The 20,262-nt window shown below is 44.6% G+C and overlaps 1 protein-coding gene across 1 annotated transcript; it reads left to right on the top strand.

Moving 5' to 3' along the window:
- Positions 1 to 7,203: 7,203 nt before the first annotated feature.
- LOC137274636 (acetylcholine receptor subunit alpha-like) lies at positions 7,204 to 8,930 on the top strand. The gene is made up of 2 exons (XM_067807944.1): positions 7,204 to 8,284; positions 8,872 to 8,930. Exons 1-2 carry the CDS (start codon positions 7,204 to 7,206, stop codon positions 8,928 to 8,930), a joined length of 1,140 nt encoding a protein of 379 aa, XP_067664045.1.
- Positions 8,931 to 20,262: the final 11,332 nt, after the last annotated feature.

Raw genomic sequence — 20,262 nt, 5'->3', positions numbered from 1 at the left:
GGACACATATCTGAGGGATCTGATTAGTCGGGAGCTTGCGACTTGTAGTAGGAATTAGGACAAATCCTATATCTTACGACTCGGCTGCGACTAGTTGTATGCGATTTCAAATTGTTTCGATTTGGGTGTTCTCACGTTGCAAAAGTGTTGCATGCTACAAGTATCGTGAGATCGCGCAGTTTTACTTGTGTAGAGGTCGGTCGAGCACCCGGGTAAGGTGAGGTTCCGCGTCAGTAATATCCACATGTGCCATCCCAAGTCTCGAGGACTACACGCAGCAAGAAATGGAGTTGTAACGGACTGGAAATGAACCCATAACCGCCATTAAAGGTCACCATGGAAAAGGTAAAGAAAATGGTTGTGTTTTACGTCTTTTTGAAGTTAGTCATAATGCGACCTGTTTACACGTGATCTTTGACAAGGTCAGGGAAGGAACGCTGTTAGGTTAAGGATTGTTTTCATCCAAGTAAGATTTTCATTCCGGGGAAATGACGAATTTGTGGATCACGAAATGATGTCTCACCATGATATTGTAATAAAATGGAATTACTGGTTCCAGTCGTCAAATGTCTATCGGTGGGGTAGCCTAGTGGTGAAGGGGTTCGCTCGCCACCTTGAAGGCTCGGGTTCGATTCCCCACATGGGTACAATGTGTGCAGCCCATTTCTGGTGTGCCGTCGTGATATTGCAGGAATATTGCTTAAAGCGGCATAAAACCCAACTCACTCGCGCCAGTATAACACATCTTTAGTTGGGGACATCGGTTATAATAGATCGATCCTGATAACTACAGACGGTGCTTCATATCACTGATGAAGTCTATAATTCATACAGCTCCGAAACATATATTTCATTTGGGAGCGGTTGGCTGGTTGGTTGGTTGGTTGATCGACGCCACACTCAGCAATAATCCAGCAATACGGAAGCGGCCTGTAAATAATCGAGCTTGGACCAGACATTCCAGTGAACAAAAACGTATGAGCATCGATCTACGCAACTGGGATACGATGACTCGTCTGACCAACCAAGATTCAGAATCAAACCCATCTACTGAGGTTCTTCGGTGGGTACTCCAGTAATGCAGAACTGTGCTACCTGTAGGCTTTCCTGAAACGACTTAAACTGTATGTTTGTGTACAACGCCCACACGGCCTATATCAGGGGACAAGACACGTTGGGTACCGTCACTTAACGGCCGCATGGGCGCTGACCATGCACGCACACGGATGCTTACGATCTCATTTTACATTATAAACAATGACGAATGTTCAAAATACATTCTGTGCACCAAAACTTTAGCTGATTCAATAGTTCCATGGAATGACAAGACCTTTGCTATTTTCTGATCATGAGCTCCTTGAACATCGTATCTTAGGAATCGTGATTTGTCAAAATATATCTCGTTTCACACATTGATGTAGAGATAAAATACACCAAGGAAATCGATTACGATCAACAGAACAAACCATTCAGTTGTTTGTATTTCGTTGTTTCCATGACAACGTTTTAGTGACAATATTTAAAACAGAACAGTAAACCGTCGTATGATTGATGTGTACACTAAGCTTTTTCACAACCTCCTGAAACACTGGAAGTTTGACATAATCTTTTCACCCATGTTAAGAAACATTTTGTTGCTTAAAATGACAAGTATATCGTTATAATTTCGGGCAACTCATATTCAAGATCCCATAAGTATAACTATTTGGGTGCTAATGATCACTAGATATTTAAACACAAGTGACGTTGCTTCATAAATGTCCACTCTGTCTCATATACGTTCCCTAGGGCGATAGGGTAGTCTAATAGTTAAAGCGTTCGCACGTCATCCCGAAAATCCGTTCTTACATGAACACAGTGTCTAACGCCCGTTTCTTGTGTTCCCCGCCGTGAAATTGCTAATTTTTTGCCAGACCATACCCTCTCATTCAATTATAGGTCTCTTATGCTCTCGTAGGGCCTCGAAACAGAAACGGGGACGGTTTGCATATTAAATCAACGCATGCTAACCATTTTAATGCCACCATACGTCGACTCTTCCTTGACCCAGGATGCATAGGCCCTCGTGTCATTGTGAGGATTAAAGAATATTTTTAGAAATATAAACTTTTGAGATGCCCTTGTCGAGAAATAGCCTACTTTGAAGCGTACATGAGAGAACCCAGATGTTTTAAAAAATATAAAAAAATTAGATCACCCCCGACTCGAAACGCTTCACGGTACACTATATCTAGACCTTGTCTTGAAATGCTTCATAGTACACTATATCTTTAATCCTCACAATGTCACGATGGCCTGTGCCTGGATGCTCATGTAAACACCAGGGCTTGCTGCTTTCATCTGAGATCCATTGGTAACATTCGGCAGAACCTGACTGCAGCCCAAACCCTTTGTTCGAGTTCTGTAACAGCAACCTTTCAGACCTCAGTTCTAACCTACTTGGTCAAAGTTTTAGAAAATCTGCATCAACAACAACACTACTAAACCTACTAGTTACTACAGTGGTTACCGGTTAGGGCCAGAATGGACTTTAAGATCACGTATCTCACATACAAGAGTCCATGGTTGGACTCCATCCAACTTGTCTCAGCTCCTGCTTCCGTATGTTCCGCTCAATTACACAAAACATACTGGTCATTCCATCAAAACGCAAACTGTGGCAAATAAGGTTGAGCAACAGAGAGAAATGACCAGTTTTCTGAAGGCGTGAAAAGCGAGCAAAGGCTGGCACCGTACTTCCTTCTCTTCGATTTGAAATATATGTTTAATAAAAGAATGAAATATCGCACCATCAAGGGTAGATACCCTTTTCTCACAGGGACTGTTCCCTCAGATTTTCAACGTCGTATCTAATAATTACTCACGTACAATATATTTAATTCAATATTGTAAGCGCCACACTTGGCAAGTCAAATCGTTCTTCTCCATTTCCAGAAGCCGACAGGGGTAGTGGAGGCGAAGAATGATTGATAAGACGCGTTCTTTCACTCTGCACCTGTGATTGGGGCCTCCCTCCCTTGTGATATTAAGAACGCTGACACAACTGACATTTGTAAGTCCAGACTTACAACAAGCATGTTTCAGCAGATTTATTTCAACTGTAAATACTCCTATGTAAATATTCTGTACCGCTTTGGGCATGCATTAGAGTGTGGAATGGTTGCATTATAAATATACATTTATTATTTATAATATGTATTATATGCAACCAGATTGCATTCTAATAAAGTCGGAATGTCGGTGATCATGTTCAGTCTGCGAGGGCTACATTCGCTAGGTAACAGTTATTCAAGCGTGCAAGGTAGTGGTAGACGTCTCTCCAGGATGCGTCGCTAAATGATTACAGAAAGCATATCGAGTGAGTGAGTTTAGCTGTAATCGCTACGAGAAAATTAGTGAGTGAGTGAGTTTAGGTTTGCGCCGCACTCAGCAATATTCCAGCTATATGGCGACATACTGTAAATAGACGAGTCTCGAACAGACAGAATGCAGTGATCAACAGCATGAGTAAACATCTGCACAATTGGGAACCGATGAATTGTGTCAACCGAATCAGCGAGCCTGACCACTCGATCCCGTTAGTCCCGTTACGACAAGCATAATCGTCTTTTATGACAAGCATGGGTTGCTGCTGGCCTATTCTACCCCGGGACCTTCACGGGTCACGTCACTATGAGAAATATTCATGCAAACCTACGTCTCACGCAAAAATGCATGTCTCACGCAAAAATGCATGTCTCACGCAAAAATGCATACAACGGCGCGTTTTGACGCGCTGGGCGGCAAGAAACATGTTAGTGGTATAAACGTGTTAGAACACTATTCCTGTCATCCATGTTTTTCATTTTGAGGAGATACAATTCCATTCGATTTGATTAAGAATAGAATAGATGAGGCATATAGTCTGTCTTTTTGTAATATAAATGTTTCATTCGTTTAGATATGTTAGTTATCTGTCAGTGATATCGATGTTCCCACTGGGAATAATTCGGAAATGCCAGCTGTGAGCAAATTCAAACATTCAGTAAAATATGTTCAGGAATAAGGACATGTCCTTTTCTTTCATGTAGCAACGCTTGGAACTGTCGGTCCACATAATGATGTCCTGTCGATAATCCCTATTAAGCCCTGGGTTTAGCTACTTCAGTTTACACAACCTTTCCTTGTTTATAAACAGTGTTATTTGAATTACAAATACTATATTTATTCAATCATTTTTCACTTATTTACAAATCAACCATTTTCATCAAACAGAAAAAAGAGAACACATTTTCTATTTGTTTAACATTATTTATTGCTTGCAATTATTTGTAATGTGGTATACACATGAGATAACTCACGTGCTCCACAGCAGTGTGCCAAATAGCAACTGGCTCGCCTGCCCGTGGCTAGCAAATATCCATTCGAGCCAGTAAATCTCCCCAATCCCTAGCCCGACTTGCTAAATTCACCTGTACATATGCGATCTGGCAAAGATAAATTTAGGTTTTTTGAGCAAGGATACAAGAATCGGATAGTAAGATGACATGTAAGACAATATACAAGGGCATACGAATACATTCGTTATATATTTATGTCTTTCAGATACTGCTCAGCATGTTTATCGATCACAGTCCTCAAACAAATTGCTGTAATTGAGTTTGTATGTGATATAAAGTGATGAATTTGACACAAAACAATATATCGGAAAACCCATTGAGCACTTGGGGGTAACTTTGCTTCAGTCAGTTAGGAAATTACTTATATGCTTACTTATGAAATTAGGGATGATGGGTTGTTCAAATCTCTTTTAATGTTCTACTCGATATACGTGCGTTAAATAGATGGTCTCGGCATCCAGTGGGTTAAACTGAAAGAGTTTCACTCTCTCCCCGTTAATGTGGAGGTCCTGTCAGCACAGATAGCCCCCTGAGTTGCACTTAGTCTTTGTATCTGCCAGCAGAATTATTTGTTTGGTCATGACTCTCACCGACTGTTACGAGAGTACTTTGTCCACGTTGCGTTTACCCTGGCCTGAAATCAACTTTGATAATGTCAATTCCATCATTATCCGAGCTCTAAACTTGGAATATGTATATATGCAGTTCGGAATCGATGGCAAACCTTTCTTCGCGGAAGTACTCCATCCAGTATACAAAGAAGAGGGCCATTGGGCTGATTGCCATCCGGTATTCTATACTGCTGGAGTAAATTGACTTTGTGTCATATTTTAACGCAAAAAGATAATTACATGATTTGTGGTGTTGTCCTTAATAACTGTTTAACTGTCAGGATAATGTCAAAATCTGTTTGATTTAACACGAGGCATCGTGGCACGCCTGTGTACAGATGAGATGTCAAAAGTCACTTTTCGAATTCAGTGTTGTGTGTCTTCACCGTTGGTGTTGATGCAGATCTGACAAAGCATAGACGACACTAATACATTGAAGAACATTTGGAGAAAGTTTGGGGAATGTACCAGTTCAGTAATGTCAATGACTGATTCTGGGCTTGACGTCAACGTCACTCGATTTCAGCCCAAGTGTGCTCGTTATGGGACAGGTGTGGAGAAACAGCTGACTAGAGGAGAACGAACCTGATTGTCCTGCTCTCACAAGAAGTCTGACACGTCACGAACGACCTGTAGACAGGTATTATTATGCTGAAGCGAGAAGGTAACACTCTGTCCTCGAATAAACGGCTGTCCATGAGATCTAATTATCTCATCACTGAATCGCAGACCTGTCAGATTGCAATTGACAATGAGAAGTTGTGTCCGACCATGGAATGTGATGAGGCACCCATACCATAACGCCACCCAACTGTCAACTGTTGAACACCGCACGCGTCAGCTTGCCGTTCACCTCTACGTCTGTACATCCTTGCTCTGCCATATCAGCTGTCAAGATGAAATCTCGACTCAAAAGTGAACACAACACCATCCAAATCTTGACTCCGGTACCTTCGATGCTGATCCTGGACCTGACTGGACGGAAGCCAAGAATGGTGCAAGCGGTCAAACGGGCAGTGTGGAATCGATTCCTGAGGTGGCTTAGCTAGCCGAATGTGGTTGTCATGCTTACTTATGTATCTTGTGTTCCCACTTTTTAAAAACGTCTCCATCGAGATGAGATAGTGTTTTGATGGACACCAAAATGTCTGGTGCTTCTTTTAGGGCCGTTCCAGTCTCCTGCATACCCACGGCGCGTGCCATCACTATTCTTGCAATTTTATATTGTGCACCGTTATTTTTTTCCATGTAGTATACGGCATTGACAAAGCGTCCAACAGACAACGTATTCCGTTCTCGGGGATGATCGTCACCAAACTGTTGACATGTACCGTAGCCAAAAACAGTGAGACTGAGTGTTCATAACAACAATCCATTTTTCTGCTAAATAAACTCAAGGAAAGTAACGACGTCAGTATTGAATCAAGGGTCTATAATGGCTTTCCTCCATTTCGTATTACCACCATCGCCAATTGTAACGTGTGTGTGCTTTTGCGCATGAGCTGCAATTGTGTTCTCAATGGTATTTGTATGAATGCTCCAGCACCCTCTACCGCTATTTAAGATACACGTAAATGATAAGTAATCCCGGGCATGTACTGTTTTGTTGAACCCCGCGGATGAGTGAGTGAGTGAGTGAGTATAATTTTACTCTGTCTTTAGCAATATTCCATGTTGGGAATCACCAGTACATGGAATGTTCACCATTACACCTGCTTACACGTTCATACGTTCTGGGTACATCTGACTCTTTTCGCCGCCACTGTACACATTTACACACACGACCGAGGACAAAGAACGTTAAAAGGATTCCTATAGTCAATGCAATTAGATGATTCTGTAAGCATTGATTGCCTGTGTCATGTTCAGATCGTGCTGATTAACCCAACTGTCGGTTTCATATTGACATAGCTCTTCATTGACAGTGTTGACTGCACATTACCCACACAGCCGTTTCACAATCGCTGTGACCGTCTTGACAACAGACAACTGTGAAGTATCAAACTGCAAGGTTCAGGGTATTCTGGTGCACGACTCCCAGTGTGTTTCCAGGACAAATATTGACGCATATAATGAAGACAATGAACAAACAGAGATAAAAGTCTTGCCGAAGGGAATAACAACAGTTCCAAAGACATTTTTTTCCTGATGCTGCGAAGTTCAACCACAGTGCCCAACGAGCATCGTTCAAAATCATTGAACTCTTCTAGACGATGAAAGACGGAGCTTATATCAAATCCATTTTGGTCCTGTCAATGGTCATATTTTGTGGCGGGTACCCCAACGCAAGCGATCATGTTCGTTTACTGAAAGACCTCTTAAAGGATTACGACAAGAGAATCCGACCCGTCCATGACCAGTCTGCGGTGGTCAGTCTCCATATGTCCATTGACATGAGGTATTTCCGGAGCATCGACAACGTAATCCAGCACATCTCCTTCGTGGGCGAGCTGGTGCTACGATGGAAGGATGAGTTCCTGACATGGAACTCCTCCCAATATGGAGGAATCACCCAATTCCATCCAGACTTGAAAGATATTTGGGAGCCAAGTCTGAACCTCGTGGATAATCTCCCCTTCGACTACGCTTCAGAAGAAGAGAACCTTCTCACTGTGTATTCGGATGGCCAGGTTCTGCTGATGAGGAACACCTTCTTCCAGAGTTACTGCCCTTTAGATATGTCTGATTTCCCCTTTGACAAGCAAATGTGTGCATTCGAGTTCACCACATCGAACTACTTTAGTGATGAGGTGATTTTGACCTTTGATGAAGACGACAATGCTCCTCTTTCAGAAAAGTACAGACTGGGAGAATGGATACTGTATGATGCCAAATACATTCGCGTCCCTAAAAATGATGTTTTAGAGAAACGTGATAAAATCAACTTCATCTTAAAGCTTCAGAGGAGGCCCTTGTTCTACATTCTCAACGTTGTGTCTCCTATTGTCCTAATATCCATGCTCAACGTCCTCGTGTTTGTTGTGCCCCCGGAGTCGGGGGAGAAGATGACGTTCTCGCTCACCAGCCTCTTGTCCCTGGCAGTGTTTATGAGTTATATCACCTCACTTATTCCAACCTCCTCCGATAAGCCTTCCCTGCTCATGCTCTACCTAACAAGCATGCTCCTTTTGAGTGGACTGTCCATCCTCGCTACGGCCATTGTGACCGCATGCTATCACAGCCGCAAGGTGAAACCTGTGCCCTGTTGCATGATGACCCTTGCAAAGAAGTTCAAGATAAAGATTTCGGATCCGGGCAACGAGTCTGTTTCCTTGGTTACGTGGCAAGGCATCAGTAAAATGTTAAACAGGGTCTTTTTTTACTTACTTCTCTTGCTCATAATCGGAACCAAAGGGGCGTTTGTATGTATGTTTATTTATAACCACACCACTAAACGTGAGCAATGATTCCATCGTGCTCATTGCCGACTGATCGAACTTAATCATGAAGTGTTAGGTCAGTTATCCTACATCGGTTCTGGAGCTGGAAAAAATGATTCTCCTTGAGTGTGTTTTAAAGGGTAATGCTACACCAAACATCTGATTGTAATTCTATTTTTCATTACAATAGTTAGGTTCGGATAAATGGTACAGCTCCGTCGGACGCTAAATTACAGTTATCAATAAACTTGTCCATTAAAACAACAATCACTTTTTAAACACTTACGCTATGATATATTAAGATCATCTAAATGAATTACATAGCATTATTAAGGTGTCATGGTCACTCAAAAGATATGTTTCTAACTTTCTTTGGATAATGTGACTTGCCATCTGAATGTTACTTGCGACCATCTGAAAAGGCTTTTGACATCTGAGTATGACGTGCGACTATCTGTTCGATCACATGGGTGTGACTTGTGACCATATGAATGTGACTAGCGAATTGTGACCGTCTGAATGTGGCTAGCGGCCATCTGAATTGCGACCATCTGATGTGACTTGTGACATCTGAATGTGATTTGTCACCATCTGTATGTGACGTGCGACCATTTTATGGCTATTTCTTTGGGTGTGACAAACGGCCATCAGTATGTGACTAGCGACCATCTGAGTAGGGAGAAAAAGAAGAAAACGAGGCTCCCGTAACACACCTTTGAACACTTTACAAAATGAAAATTAGAAACACTCTTAAAGAAACTATGTATGGACCTCCTAGCACACCCTACGCGTTGTCTGTAGAACCAACGATGCTGTTGATCCAACGATGATGTTGATGTTAAAACAAACAATTACTTGTGAAGGAGTGTAGATGAATGTTTGATCGGCTGTCCAGAAGCTGCTGCGTCAGTAATTAAAACCTTACAGATGGCATTTTCTGTGTTACACTAGCTGTGTCAGCATTTATTCTATCCTATATATTTGCTTCATAAATTTGTGCTATTTCTTGTTCTTACTGTCCACCTGGCCTAATCCAGTCGTGTGCTACTTGCTATGGGTTACCTATAGCTGTTAATGTTCACCTGCTACTCCTCACAACTGACCATGATGTAAGTATGCACATACTTCTTATCACTTGGTCAAAGTGAAACATACCTTGTCATATATACCAGGTACACAGACAGAGTGATATACATCCTAGCACCTACCGGGTAACCAGACACATTCAGGCATACTCTGTAACATTAACTGGGTACACAGACACAGTGAGGCATATCCTGTCACACTTCCGGGTACCCAGTCACAGATAGACATATCCTGTCACATTTACTGGGTATGCACAGACACAGTAAGACATACCCTGTCACACTTACCATGTGCCCAGACACAGTGAGACATACTCTGGCACACCTACGTGGTACACAGACACAGTGAGACATACTCTGTCACACTTACCATGTGCCCAGACACAGTGAGACATACCCTGGCACACTTACCATGTGCCCAGACACAGTGAGACATACCCTGTCACACTTACCATGTACCCAGACACAGTGAGACATACTCTGGCACACCTACGTGGTACACAGACACAGTGAGACATATCCTGTCACACTTACCATGTGCCCAGACACAGAAACACATACCCTGTCACACTTACCATGTGCCCAGACACAGTGAGACATACCCTGCCACACTTACCATGTACCCAGACACAGTGAGACATTCTCTGGCACACCTACGTGGTACACAGACACAGTGAGACATATCCTGTCACACTTACCATGTGCCTAGACACAGTGAGACATACCCTGTCACACGTACCATGTGCCCAGACACAGTGAGACATACCCTGCCACACTTACCATGTACCCAGACACAGTAAGACATACACTGTCACACTTACCATGTGCCCAGACACAGTGAGACATACCCTGGCACACCTACGTGGTACACAGACACAGTGAGACATATCCTGTCACACTTACCATGTGCCCAGACACAGTGAGACATACTCTGGCACACCTACGTGGTACACAGACACAGTGAGACATACCCTGCCACACCTACGTGGTACACAGACACAGTGAGACATACTCTGGCACACCTACGTGGTACACAGACACAGTGAGACATACTCTGGCACACCTACGTGGTACACAGACACAGTGAGACATACTCTGGCACACCTACGTGGTACACAGACACAGTGAGACATACTCTGGCACACCTACGTGGTACACAGACACAGTGAGACATACTCTGTCACACCTACGTGGTACACAGACACAGTGAGACATATCCTGTCACACTTACCATGTACCCAGACACAGTGAGACATACTCTGGCACACCTACGTGGTACACAGACACAGTGAGACATACCCTGCCACACTTACCATGTACACAGACACAGTGAGACATACTCTGGCACACCTACGTGGTACACAGACACAGTGAGACATACTCTGGCACACCTACGTGGTACACAGACACAGTGAGACAAATCCTGTCACACTTACCATGTACCCAGACACAGTGAGACATACTCTGGCACACCTACGTGGTACACAGACACAGTGAGACAAATCCTGTCACACTTACCATGTACCCAGACACAGTGAGACATACTCTGGCACACCTACGTGGTACACAGACACAGTGAGACATACCCTGCCACACTTACCATGTGTCCAGACACAGTGAGACATACCCTGCCACACTTACTATGTACCCAGACACAGTGAGACATACCCTGTCACACACACCATGTGCCCAGACACAGTGAGACATACCCTGGCACACCTACGTGGTACACAGACACAGTGAGACATATCCTCTCACACTTACCATGTACCCAGACACAGTGAGACATACTCTGGCACACCTACGTGGTACACAGACACAGTGAGACATACCCTGCCACACTTACCATGTACCCAGACACAGTGAGACATACTCTGGCACACCTACGTGGTACACAGACACAGTGAGACATACTCTGGCACACCTACGTGGTACACAGACACAGTGAGACATACCCTGCCACACTTACCATGTACCCAGACACAGTGAGACATACTCTGGCACACCTACGTGGTACACAGACACAGTGAGACATACTCTGGCACACCTACGTGGCACACAGACACAGTGAGACATACTCTGGCACACCTACGTGGTACACAGACACAGTGAGATATACTCTGGCACACCTACGTGGTACACAGACACAGTGAGACATACTCTGTCACACTTACCATGTACCCAGACACAGTCAGACATACTCTGGCACACCTACGTGGTACACAGACACAGTGAGACATACTCTGGCACACCTACGTGGTACACAGACACAGTGAGACATACTCTGTCACACTTACCATGTACCCAGACACAGTAAGACATACTCTGGCACACCTACGTGGTACACAGACACAGTGAGACATACCCTGCCACACTTACCATGTACCCAGACACAGTGAGACATACTCTGTCACACCTACGTGGTACACAGACACAGTGAGACATATCCTGTCACACTTACCATGTACTCAGACACAGTGAGACATACTCTGGCACACCTACGTGGTACACAGACACAGTGAGACATACCCTGGCACACTTACCATGTACCCAGACACAGTGAGACATACTCTGGCACACCTACGTGGTACACAGACACAGTGAGACATACCCTGGCACACCTACATGGTACACAGACACAGTGAGACATACTCTGGCACACCTACGTGGTACACAGACACGGTGAGACATACTCTGTCACACTTACCATGTACCCAGACACAGTGAGACATATCCTGTCACACTCACCATGTATCCAGACACAGTGAGACATACTCTGGCACACCTACGTGGTACACAGACACAGTGAGACATACCCTGGCACACTTACCATGTGCCCAGACACAGTGAGACATACTCTGGCACACCTACGTGGTACACAGACACAGTGAGACATACTCTGTCACACTCACCATGTACCCAGACACAGTGAGACATACTCTGGCACACCTACGTGGTACACAGACACAGTGAGACATATCCTGTCACACTTACCATGTACCCAGACACAGTGAGACATACTCTGGCACACCTACGTGGTACACAGACACAGTGAGACATACCCTGCCACACTTACCATGTACCCAGACACAGTGAGACATACTCTGGCACACCTACGTGGTACACACACACAGTGAGACATACTCTGGCACACCTACGTGGTACACAGACACAGTGAGACATATCCTGTCACACTTACCATGTACCCAGACACAGTGAGACATACTCTGGCACACCTACGTGGTACACAGACACAGTGAGACAAATCCTGTCACACTTACCATGTGCCTAGACACAGTAAGACATACCCTGTCACACATACCATGTGTCCAGACACAGTGAGACATACCCTGCCACACATACTATGTAAACAGACACAGTAAGACATACCCTGTCACACACCATGTGCCCAGACGCAGTGAGACATACCCTGGCACACCTACGTGGTACAGAGACACAGTGAGACATATCCTCTCACACTTACCATGTACCCAGACACAGTGAGACATACTCTGGCACACCTACGTGGTACACAGACACAGTGAGACATACCCTGCGACACTTACCATGTACCCAGACACAGTGAGACATATTCTGGCACACCTACGTGGTACACAGACACAGTGAGACATACTCTGGCACACTTACCATGTACCCAGACACAGTGAGACATACTCTGGCACACCTACGTGGTACACAGACACAGTGAGACATATCCTGTCACACTTACCATGTACCCAGACACAGTGAGACATACTCTGTCACACCTACGTGGTACACAGACACAGTGAGATATACCCTGCCACACTTACCATGTACCCAGACACAGTGAGACATACTCTGGCACACCTACGTGGTACACAGACACAGTGAGACATACTCTGGCACACCTACGTGGTACACAGACACAGTGAGACATACCCTGGCACACCTACGTGGTACACAGACACAGTGAGACATACTCTGGCACACCTACGTGGTACACAGACACAGTGAGACATACTCTGTCACACTTACCATGTACCCAGACACAGTCAGACATACTCTGGCACACCTACGTGGTACACAGACACAGTGAGACATACTCTGTCACACTTACCATGTACCCAGACACAGTGAGACATACTCTGGCACACCTACGTGATACACAGACACGGTGAGACATACCCTGTCACACTTACCATGTACCCAGACACAGTGAGACATACTCTGGCACACCTACGTGGTACACAGACACAGTGAGACATACCCTGCCACACTTACCATGTACCCAGACACAGTGAGACATACTCTGTCACACCTACGTGGTACACAGACACAGTGAGACATATCCTGTCACACTTACCATGTACCCAGACACAGTGAGACATACTCTGGCACACCTACGTGGTACACAGACACAGTGAGACATACCCTGCCACACTTACCATGTACACAGACACAGTGAGACATACTCTGGCACACCTACGTGGTACACAGACACAGTGAGACATACTCTGGCACACCTACGTGGTACACAGACACAGTGAGACAAATCCTGTCACACTTACCATGTACCCAGACACAGTGAGACATACTCTGGCACACCTACGTGGTACACAGACACAGTGAGACAAATCCTGTCACACTTACCATGTACCCAGACACAGTGAGACATACTCTGGCACACCTACGTGGTACACAGACACAGTGAGACATACCCTGCCACACTTACCATGTGTCCAGACACAGTGAGACATACCCTGCCACACTTACTATGTACCCAGACACAGTGAGACATACCCTGTCACACACACCATGTGCCCAGACACAGTGAGACATACCCTGGCACACCTACGTGGTACACAGACACAGTGAGACATATCCTCTCACACTTACCATGTACCCAGACACAGTGAGACATACTCTGGCACACCTACGTGGTACACAGACACAGTGAGACATACCCTGCCACACTTACCATGTACCCAGACACAGTGAGACATATTCTGGCACACCTACGTGGTACACAGACACAGTGAGACATACTCTGGCACACCTACGTGGTACACAGACACAGTGAGACATACCCTGCCACACTTACCATGTACCCAGACACAGTGAGACATACTCTGGCACACCTACGTGGTACACAGACACAGTGAGACATACTCTGGCACACCTACGTGGTACACAGACACAGTGAGACATACTCTGGCACACCTACGTGGTACACAGACACAGTGAGACATACTCTGGCACACCTACGTGGTACACAGACACAGTGAGACATACTCTGTCACACTTACCATGTACCCAGACACAGTCAGACATACTCTGGCACACCTACGTGGTACACAGACACAGTGAGACATACTCTGGCACACCTACGTGGTACACAGACACAGTGAGACATACTCTGTCACACTTACCATGTACCCAGACACAGTAAGACATACTCTGGCACACCTACGTGGTACACAGACACAGTGAGACATACCCTGGCACACTTACCATGTACCCAGACACAGTGAGACATACTCTGGCACACCTACGTGGTACACAGACACAGTGAGACATACCCTGGCACACCTACATGGTACACAGACACAGTGAGACATACTCTGGCACACCTACGTGGTACACAGACACGGTGAGACATACTCTGTCACACTTACCATGTACCCAGACACAGTGAGACATATCCTGTCACACTCACCATGTATCCAGACACAGTGAGACATACTCTGTCACACCTACGTGGTACACAGACACAGTGAGACATACCCTGGCACACGTACCATGTGCCCAGACACAGTGAGACATACTCTGGCACACCTACGTGGTACACAGACACAGTGAGACATACTCTGGCACACCTACGTGGTACACAGACACAGTGAGACATACTCTGTCACACTTACCATGTACCCAGACACAGTGAGACATACTCTGTCACACCTACGTGGTACACAGACACAGTGAGACATATCCTGTCACACTTACCATGTACCCAGACACAGTCAGACATACTCTGGCACACCTACGTGGTACACAGACACAGTGAGACATACCCTGCCACACTTACCATGTACCCAGACACAGTGAGACATACTCTGGCACACCTACGTGGTACACAGACACAGTGAGACATACTCTGGCACACCTACGTGGTACACAGACACAGTGAGACATATCCTGTCACACTTACCATGTACCCAGACACAGTGAGACATACTCTGGCACACCTACGTGGTACACAGACACAGTGAGACAAATCCTGTCACACTTACCATGTGCCTAGACACAGTAAGACATACCCTGTCACACATACCATGTGTCCAGACACAGTGAGACATACCCTGCCACACTTACTATGTACCCAGACACAGTGAGACATACCCTGTCACACACACCATGTGCCCAGACGCAGTGAGACATACTCTGGCACACCTACGTGGTACAGAGACACAGTGAGAGATATCCTCTCACACTTACCATGTACCCAGACACAGTGAGACATACTCTGGCACACCTACGTGGTACACAGACACAGTGAGACATACCCTGCGACACTTACCATGTACCCAGACACAGTGAGACATATTCTGGCACACCTACGTGGTACACAGACACAGTGAGACATACTCTGGCACACTTACCATGTACCCAGACACAGTGAGACATACTCTGGCACACCTACGTGGTACACAGACACAGTGAGACATATCCTGTCACACTTACCATGTACCCAGACACAGTGAGACATACTCTGTCACACCTACGTGGTACACAGACACAGTGAGATATACCCTGCCACACTTACCATGTACCCAGACACAGTGAGACATACTCTGGCACACCTACGTGGTACACAGACACAGTGAGACATACTCTGGCACACCTACGTGGTACACAGACACAGTGAGACATACCCTGGCACACCTACGTGGTACACAGACACAGTGAGACATACTCTGGCACACCTACGTGGTACACAGACACAGTGAGACATACTCTGTCACACTTACCATGTACCCAGACACAGTCAGACATACTCTGGCACACCTACGTGGTACACAGACACAGTGAGACATACTCTGTCACACTTACCATGTACACAGACACAGTGAGACATACTCTGGCACACCTACGTGATACACAGACACGGTGAGACATACCCTGTCACACTTACCATGTACCCAGACACAGTGAGACATACTCTGGCACACCTACGTGGTACACAGACACAGTGAGACATACCCTGCCACACTTACCATGTACCCAGACACAGTGAGACATACTCTGTCACACCTACGTGGTACACAGACACAGTGAGACATATCCTGTCACACTCACCATGTACTCAGACACAGTGAGACATACTCTGGCACACCTACGTGGTACACAGACACAGTGAGACATACCCTGGCACACTTACCATGTACCCAGACACAGTGAGACATACTCTGGCACAACTACGTGGTACACAGACACAGTGAGACATACCCTGGCACACCTACATGGTACACAGACACAGTGAGACATACTCTGGCACACCTACGTGGTACACAGACACAGTGAGACATACTCTGTCACACTTACCATGTCTCCAGACACAGTGAGACATATCCTGTCACACTCACCATGTATCCAGACACAGTGAGACATACTCTGTCACACCTACGTGGTACACAGACACAGTGAGACATACTCTGTCACACTTACCATGTGCCCAGACACAGTGCGACATACTCTGGCACACCTACGTGGTACACAGACACAGTGAGACATACTCTGGCACACCTACGTGGTACACAGACACAGTGAGACATACTCTGGCACACTTACCATGTACCCAGACACAGTGAGACATACTCTGGCACACCTACGTGCTACACAGACACAGTGAGACATACTCTGTCACACCTACGTGGTACACAGACACAGTGAGACATATCCTGTCACACCTCATGGGAAAACGTACTCTGATAAATACATACATGATACCCCAAGAGTTATTCAATGATTATCATGTACGTAGAAATTACAAATTGTATACAGACGATCCAGATTTTCATCTCAAAAGGTGAGCATTCCGGGTTTGACACTAAGACGTAAATGTTTCTTAGGGTGTGTTAATGTCAATAAACTATTTTGTTGTAGTTGTTTCAAAGAGTGTCCGTATTTGATTAACGTAAGGTATTTCTGGTGTAAGCGGCAGTGTGTAGGGTTGCGCCCATAGGATACGTACAGACCTTGGCTCTTCTTTGTTCTACAGTGTTTATATTTTCCAACATGTGGGGCAGACTCTGGCCTGTAGGTTATAGACTGCAATAGAATTAACAGCGTGCGAATCAGAAAGCGTTACAGACACAATGATTTCCTAGGCTGAATGAACCAGTTGATGAATGTACGGAGACGCCAAGTAACCGCCATAGCTGATTTCGACTAGGAACTCGTCTCATCGAGTGAGTGAGTGAGTTTTGGGGTATTTCTCCGCTACTAATATTGTTTGGAACAATGGTTTCATATGAGATAAAGTCAAAGGTGACACAGGTGGTCGATGTTTTGACGTTGATGAATAAAGAATGAATAAGGATTTCAATCAGTGTTGGATTCTGGCGGTTTCACAACTTTGACTATACTTCTTTAATATACACATACATATACACGTTATAAAAGCACAATGACCACAATCAACTATAATCTTCAGTTTTGTGTGGTGGTTGTCCGTTTTGTCTTAGTACACCGTCCTTTGTTAAGAAATATTGGCGTTGAGTGGAACAATCGACTTCAAAATTTTGATTCCTGAGCGCTTGAATTTTTATTATCTGATTAAAATGCATGATTTATAATCATGTTGGTGTTAACATAACTTATTGAATCTAATAAAATGGCTTATGTCACTTCTTTACCTGTGACTTTTTTCCAGGACTTAGTTTCCATTGACTTTTCCCGATCACCTCAGCAACGACCTACCCCCAGTGTCTCTGACAGCCATTTGTCAGGGTTCAATTGTGTATACCGTGGTTTGTGTACATGCATTTTTATGGGTATATCTTGTCGCAATATCAAGTCTATATTCAATCTGGTGGTCTTAGTTAACTGAATCTCATTACTGACGTTATACCACTTATCCTCGCTATATGGACGCGATAATACACAGCCACATAGCCTGTCTCGCACGTGGTTACTACATTGTAATTGCGGTTCACCTTGGTTATAATGCCATCCTGAATAAAATGACATGTTTTTTTGTGATTTCCCGTCTACATATAAACCTAAAGTGTGTTTCTCACTATATATTAGGTCATCTTTTCCCCCAGAATAACCGCATTTGAGGTTTTGAAAGGACAGGATTTACGTTACGCTAGGAAGACCTCTTCCAAGGTTTTACTTTTCGTAACTTTAAATGAACATCAACATTCAAATGATACATGAGTGTTTGATATCAGTTGATAAATATCGTTCAAGATAACACTCACATTACAAATGTTTTCCGGAGCGGGATTGGAACCGCTAATGTCACATCCGTGGGCAGACGCTCTAATGCACGGCCACCGGGCAGACGAAGGTCCTGGGGTTAAATTTTCTGCTTATAGTTACTGTCATTAAATTGAACATTGTTAAATCTATCATTGTTATGTAGCTTTATTAAATGATCATCTACATTGTAATTACCCATCATTGATGGTATATATCTGAGAGAAAACACTTCTCCTCGGTTTTGGTAACAATGTAAAACCGAAGGGAAAGGGAAATCCCGAGGGGCGGATTTCCCGACCCCGATGGTTTTACATTGTCTACCAAAACCGAGGAGAAGTGTTTTCTCCCATACATAATACCCGGGTTATAATGCCAAACTGGATATAATTCCATTTGCAAAAGTCATTTTCGCCTGGTTATAATTCCAATTACTACTGCTTGCGTGTTCAAAGATTTTAATGATTACTACAATTTTATTTTACGAAAAATGAGTGTCGTCAAACATTACGTTTATGTGCGAACATTGTCTATCTACATTTAAAGTCTACCTATTACATGCTGCAGGAACATCAAATCAGTAACACGTTTAAACACTGGCTTTGCAAATGTTTTTGTCATTAATATGTGTAGCATTAAATCAACACAGGATGCGTGTGTGTTTAACTTTTTGTAATCGATGTTTAGGATTCTGCAAACAATGTGCAATTAGAAATAAAGATAGACTGCAATCTGTAAAGAAAAACATGTGTTTAGGAATGTTACGCGGCCTTTATGTATCGATGGGGGCCCATGACTGAATTGTTGTCAAGATAAATAGATGTAGAATATGTTCTTACTCCATGCAGGTGATTAGTATTTACTAGGACAAGTCTTCTGATCAACATGACATGTGAAGGCATGCAGTGCAGAATCATAAATATCTGTGCAAACATATTTAGAAAATTACAATAGCACATTGACGAGTAACAGGAGATATACTTAGCATTGTAGAGGTGCAGTGAGTTGGTGTGGTGGGCTTGGGAGAAATTGAGGAAGGTCAGGAGGGGTGAGTTGGAGCTTAGGGTGAAATGAGCTGAGGTGAGGTGAGGAGAAGCGCGGTGAGGTAAGGTGAAAAGAGCTCTGATTGAATGTGAATAACGTCGCATTCACGAGTTTTTCTATACATGTAGTAACACATACCTATATCATGCATGCACGTGCGCGCTGCTGCCTGTGAGGTGAGGTAAAATGAGGGTTTAATGTCGTACGTATGAATAATTTGACCATATGACGACGTGCGTGTATGTGTGTGTATGGCTGCTTGTACTAGCCTAGAATTAAGCTGGTTTTACAGTTAAGC

Source organism: Haliotis asinina, chromosome 1, assembly GCF_037392515.1.
Source record: "Haliotis asinina isolate JCU_RB_2024 chromosome 1, JCU_Hal_asi_v2, whole genome shotgun sequence".
In the NCBI taxonomy this organism is placed as follows: domain Eukaryota; kingdom Metazoa; phylum Mollusca; class Gastropoda; order Lepetellida; family Haliotidae; genus Haliotis; species Haliotis asinina.
Note: the sequence above shows the minus strand (reverse complement) of the source record. Positions and strands in the feature narration are given on the sequence as shown.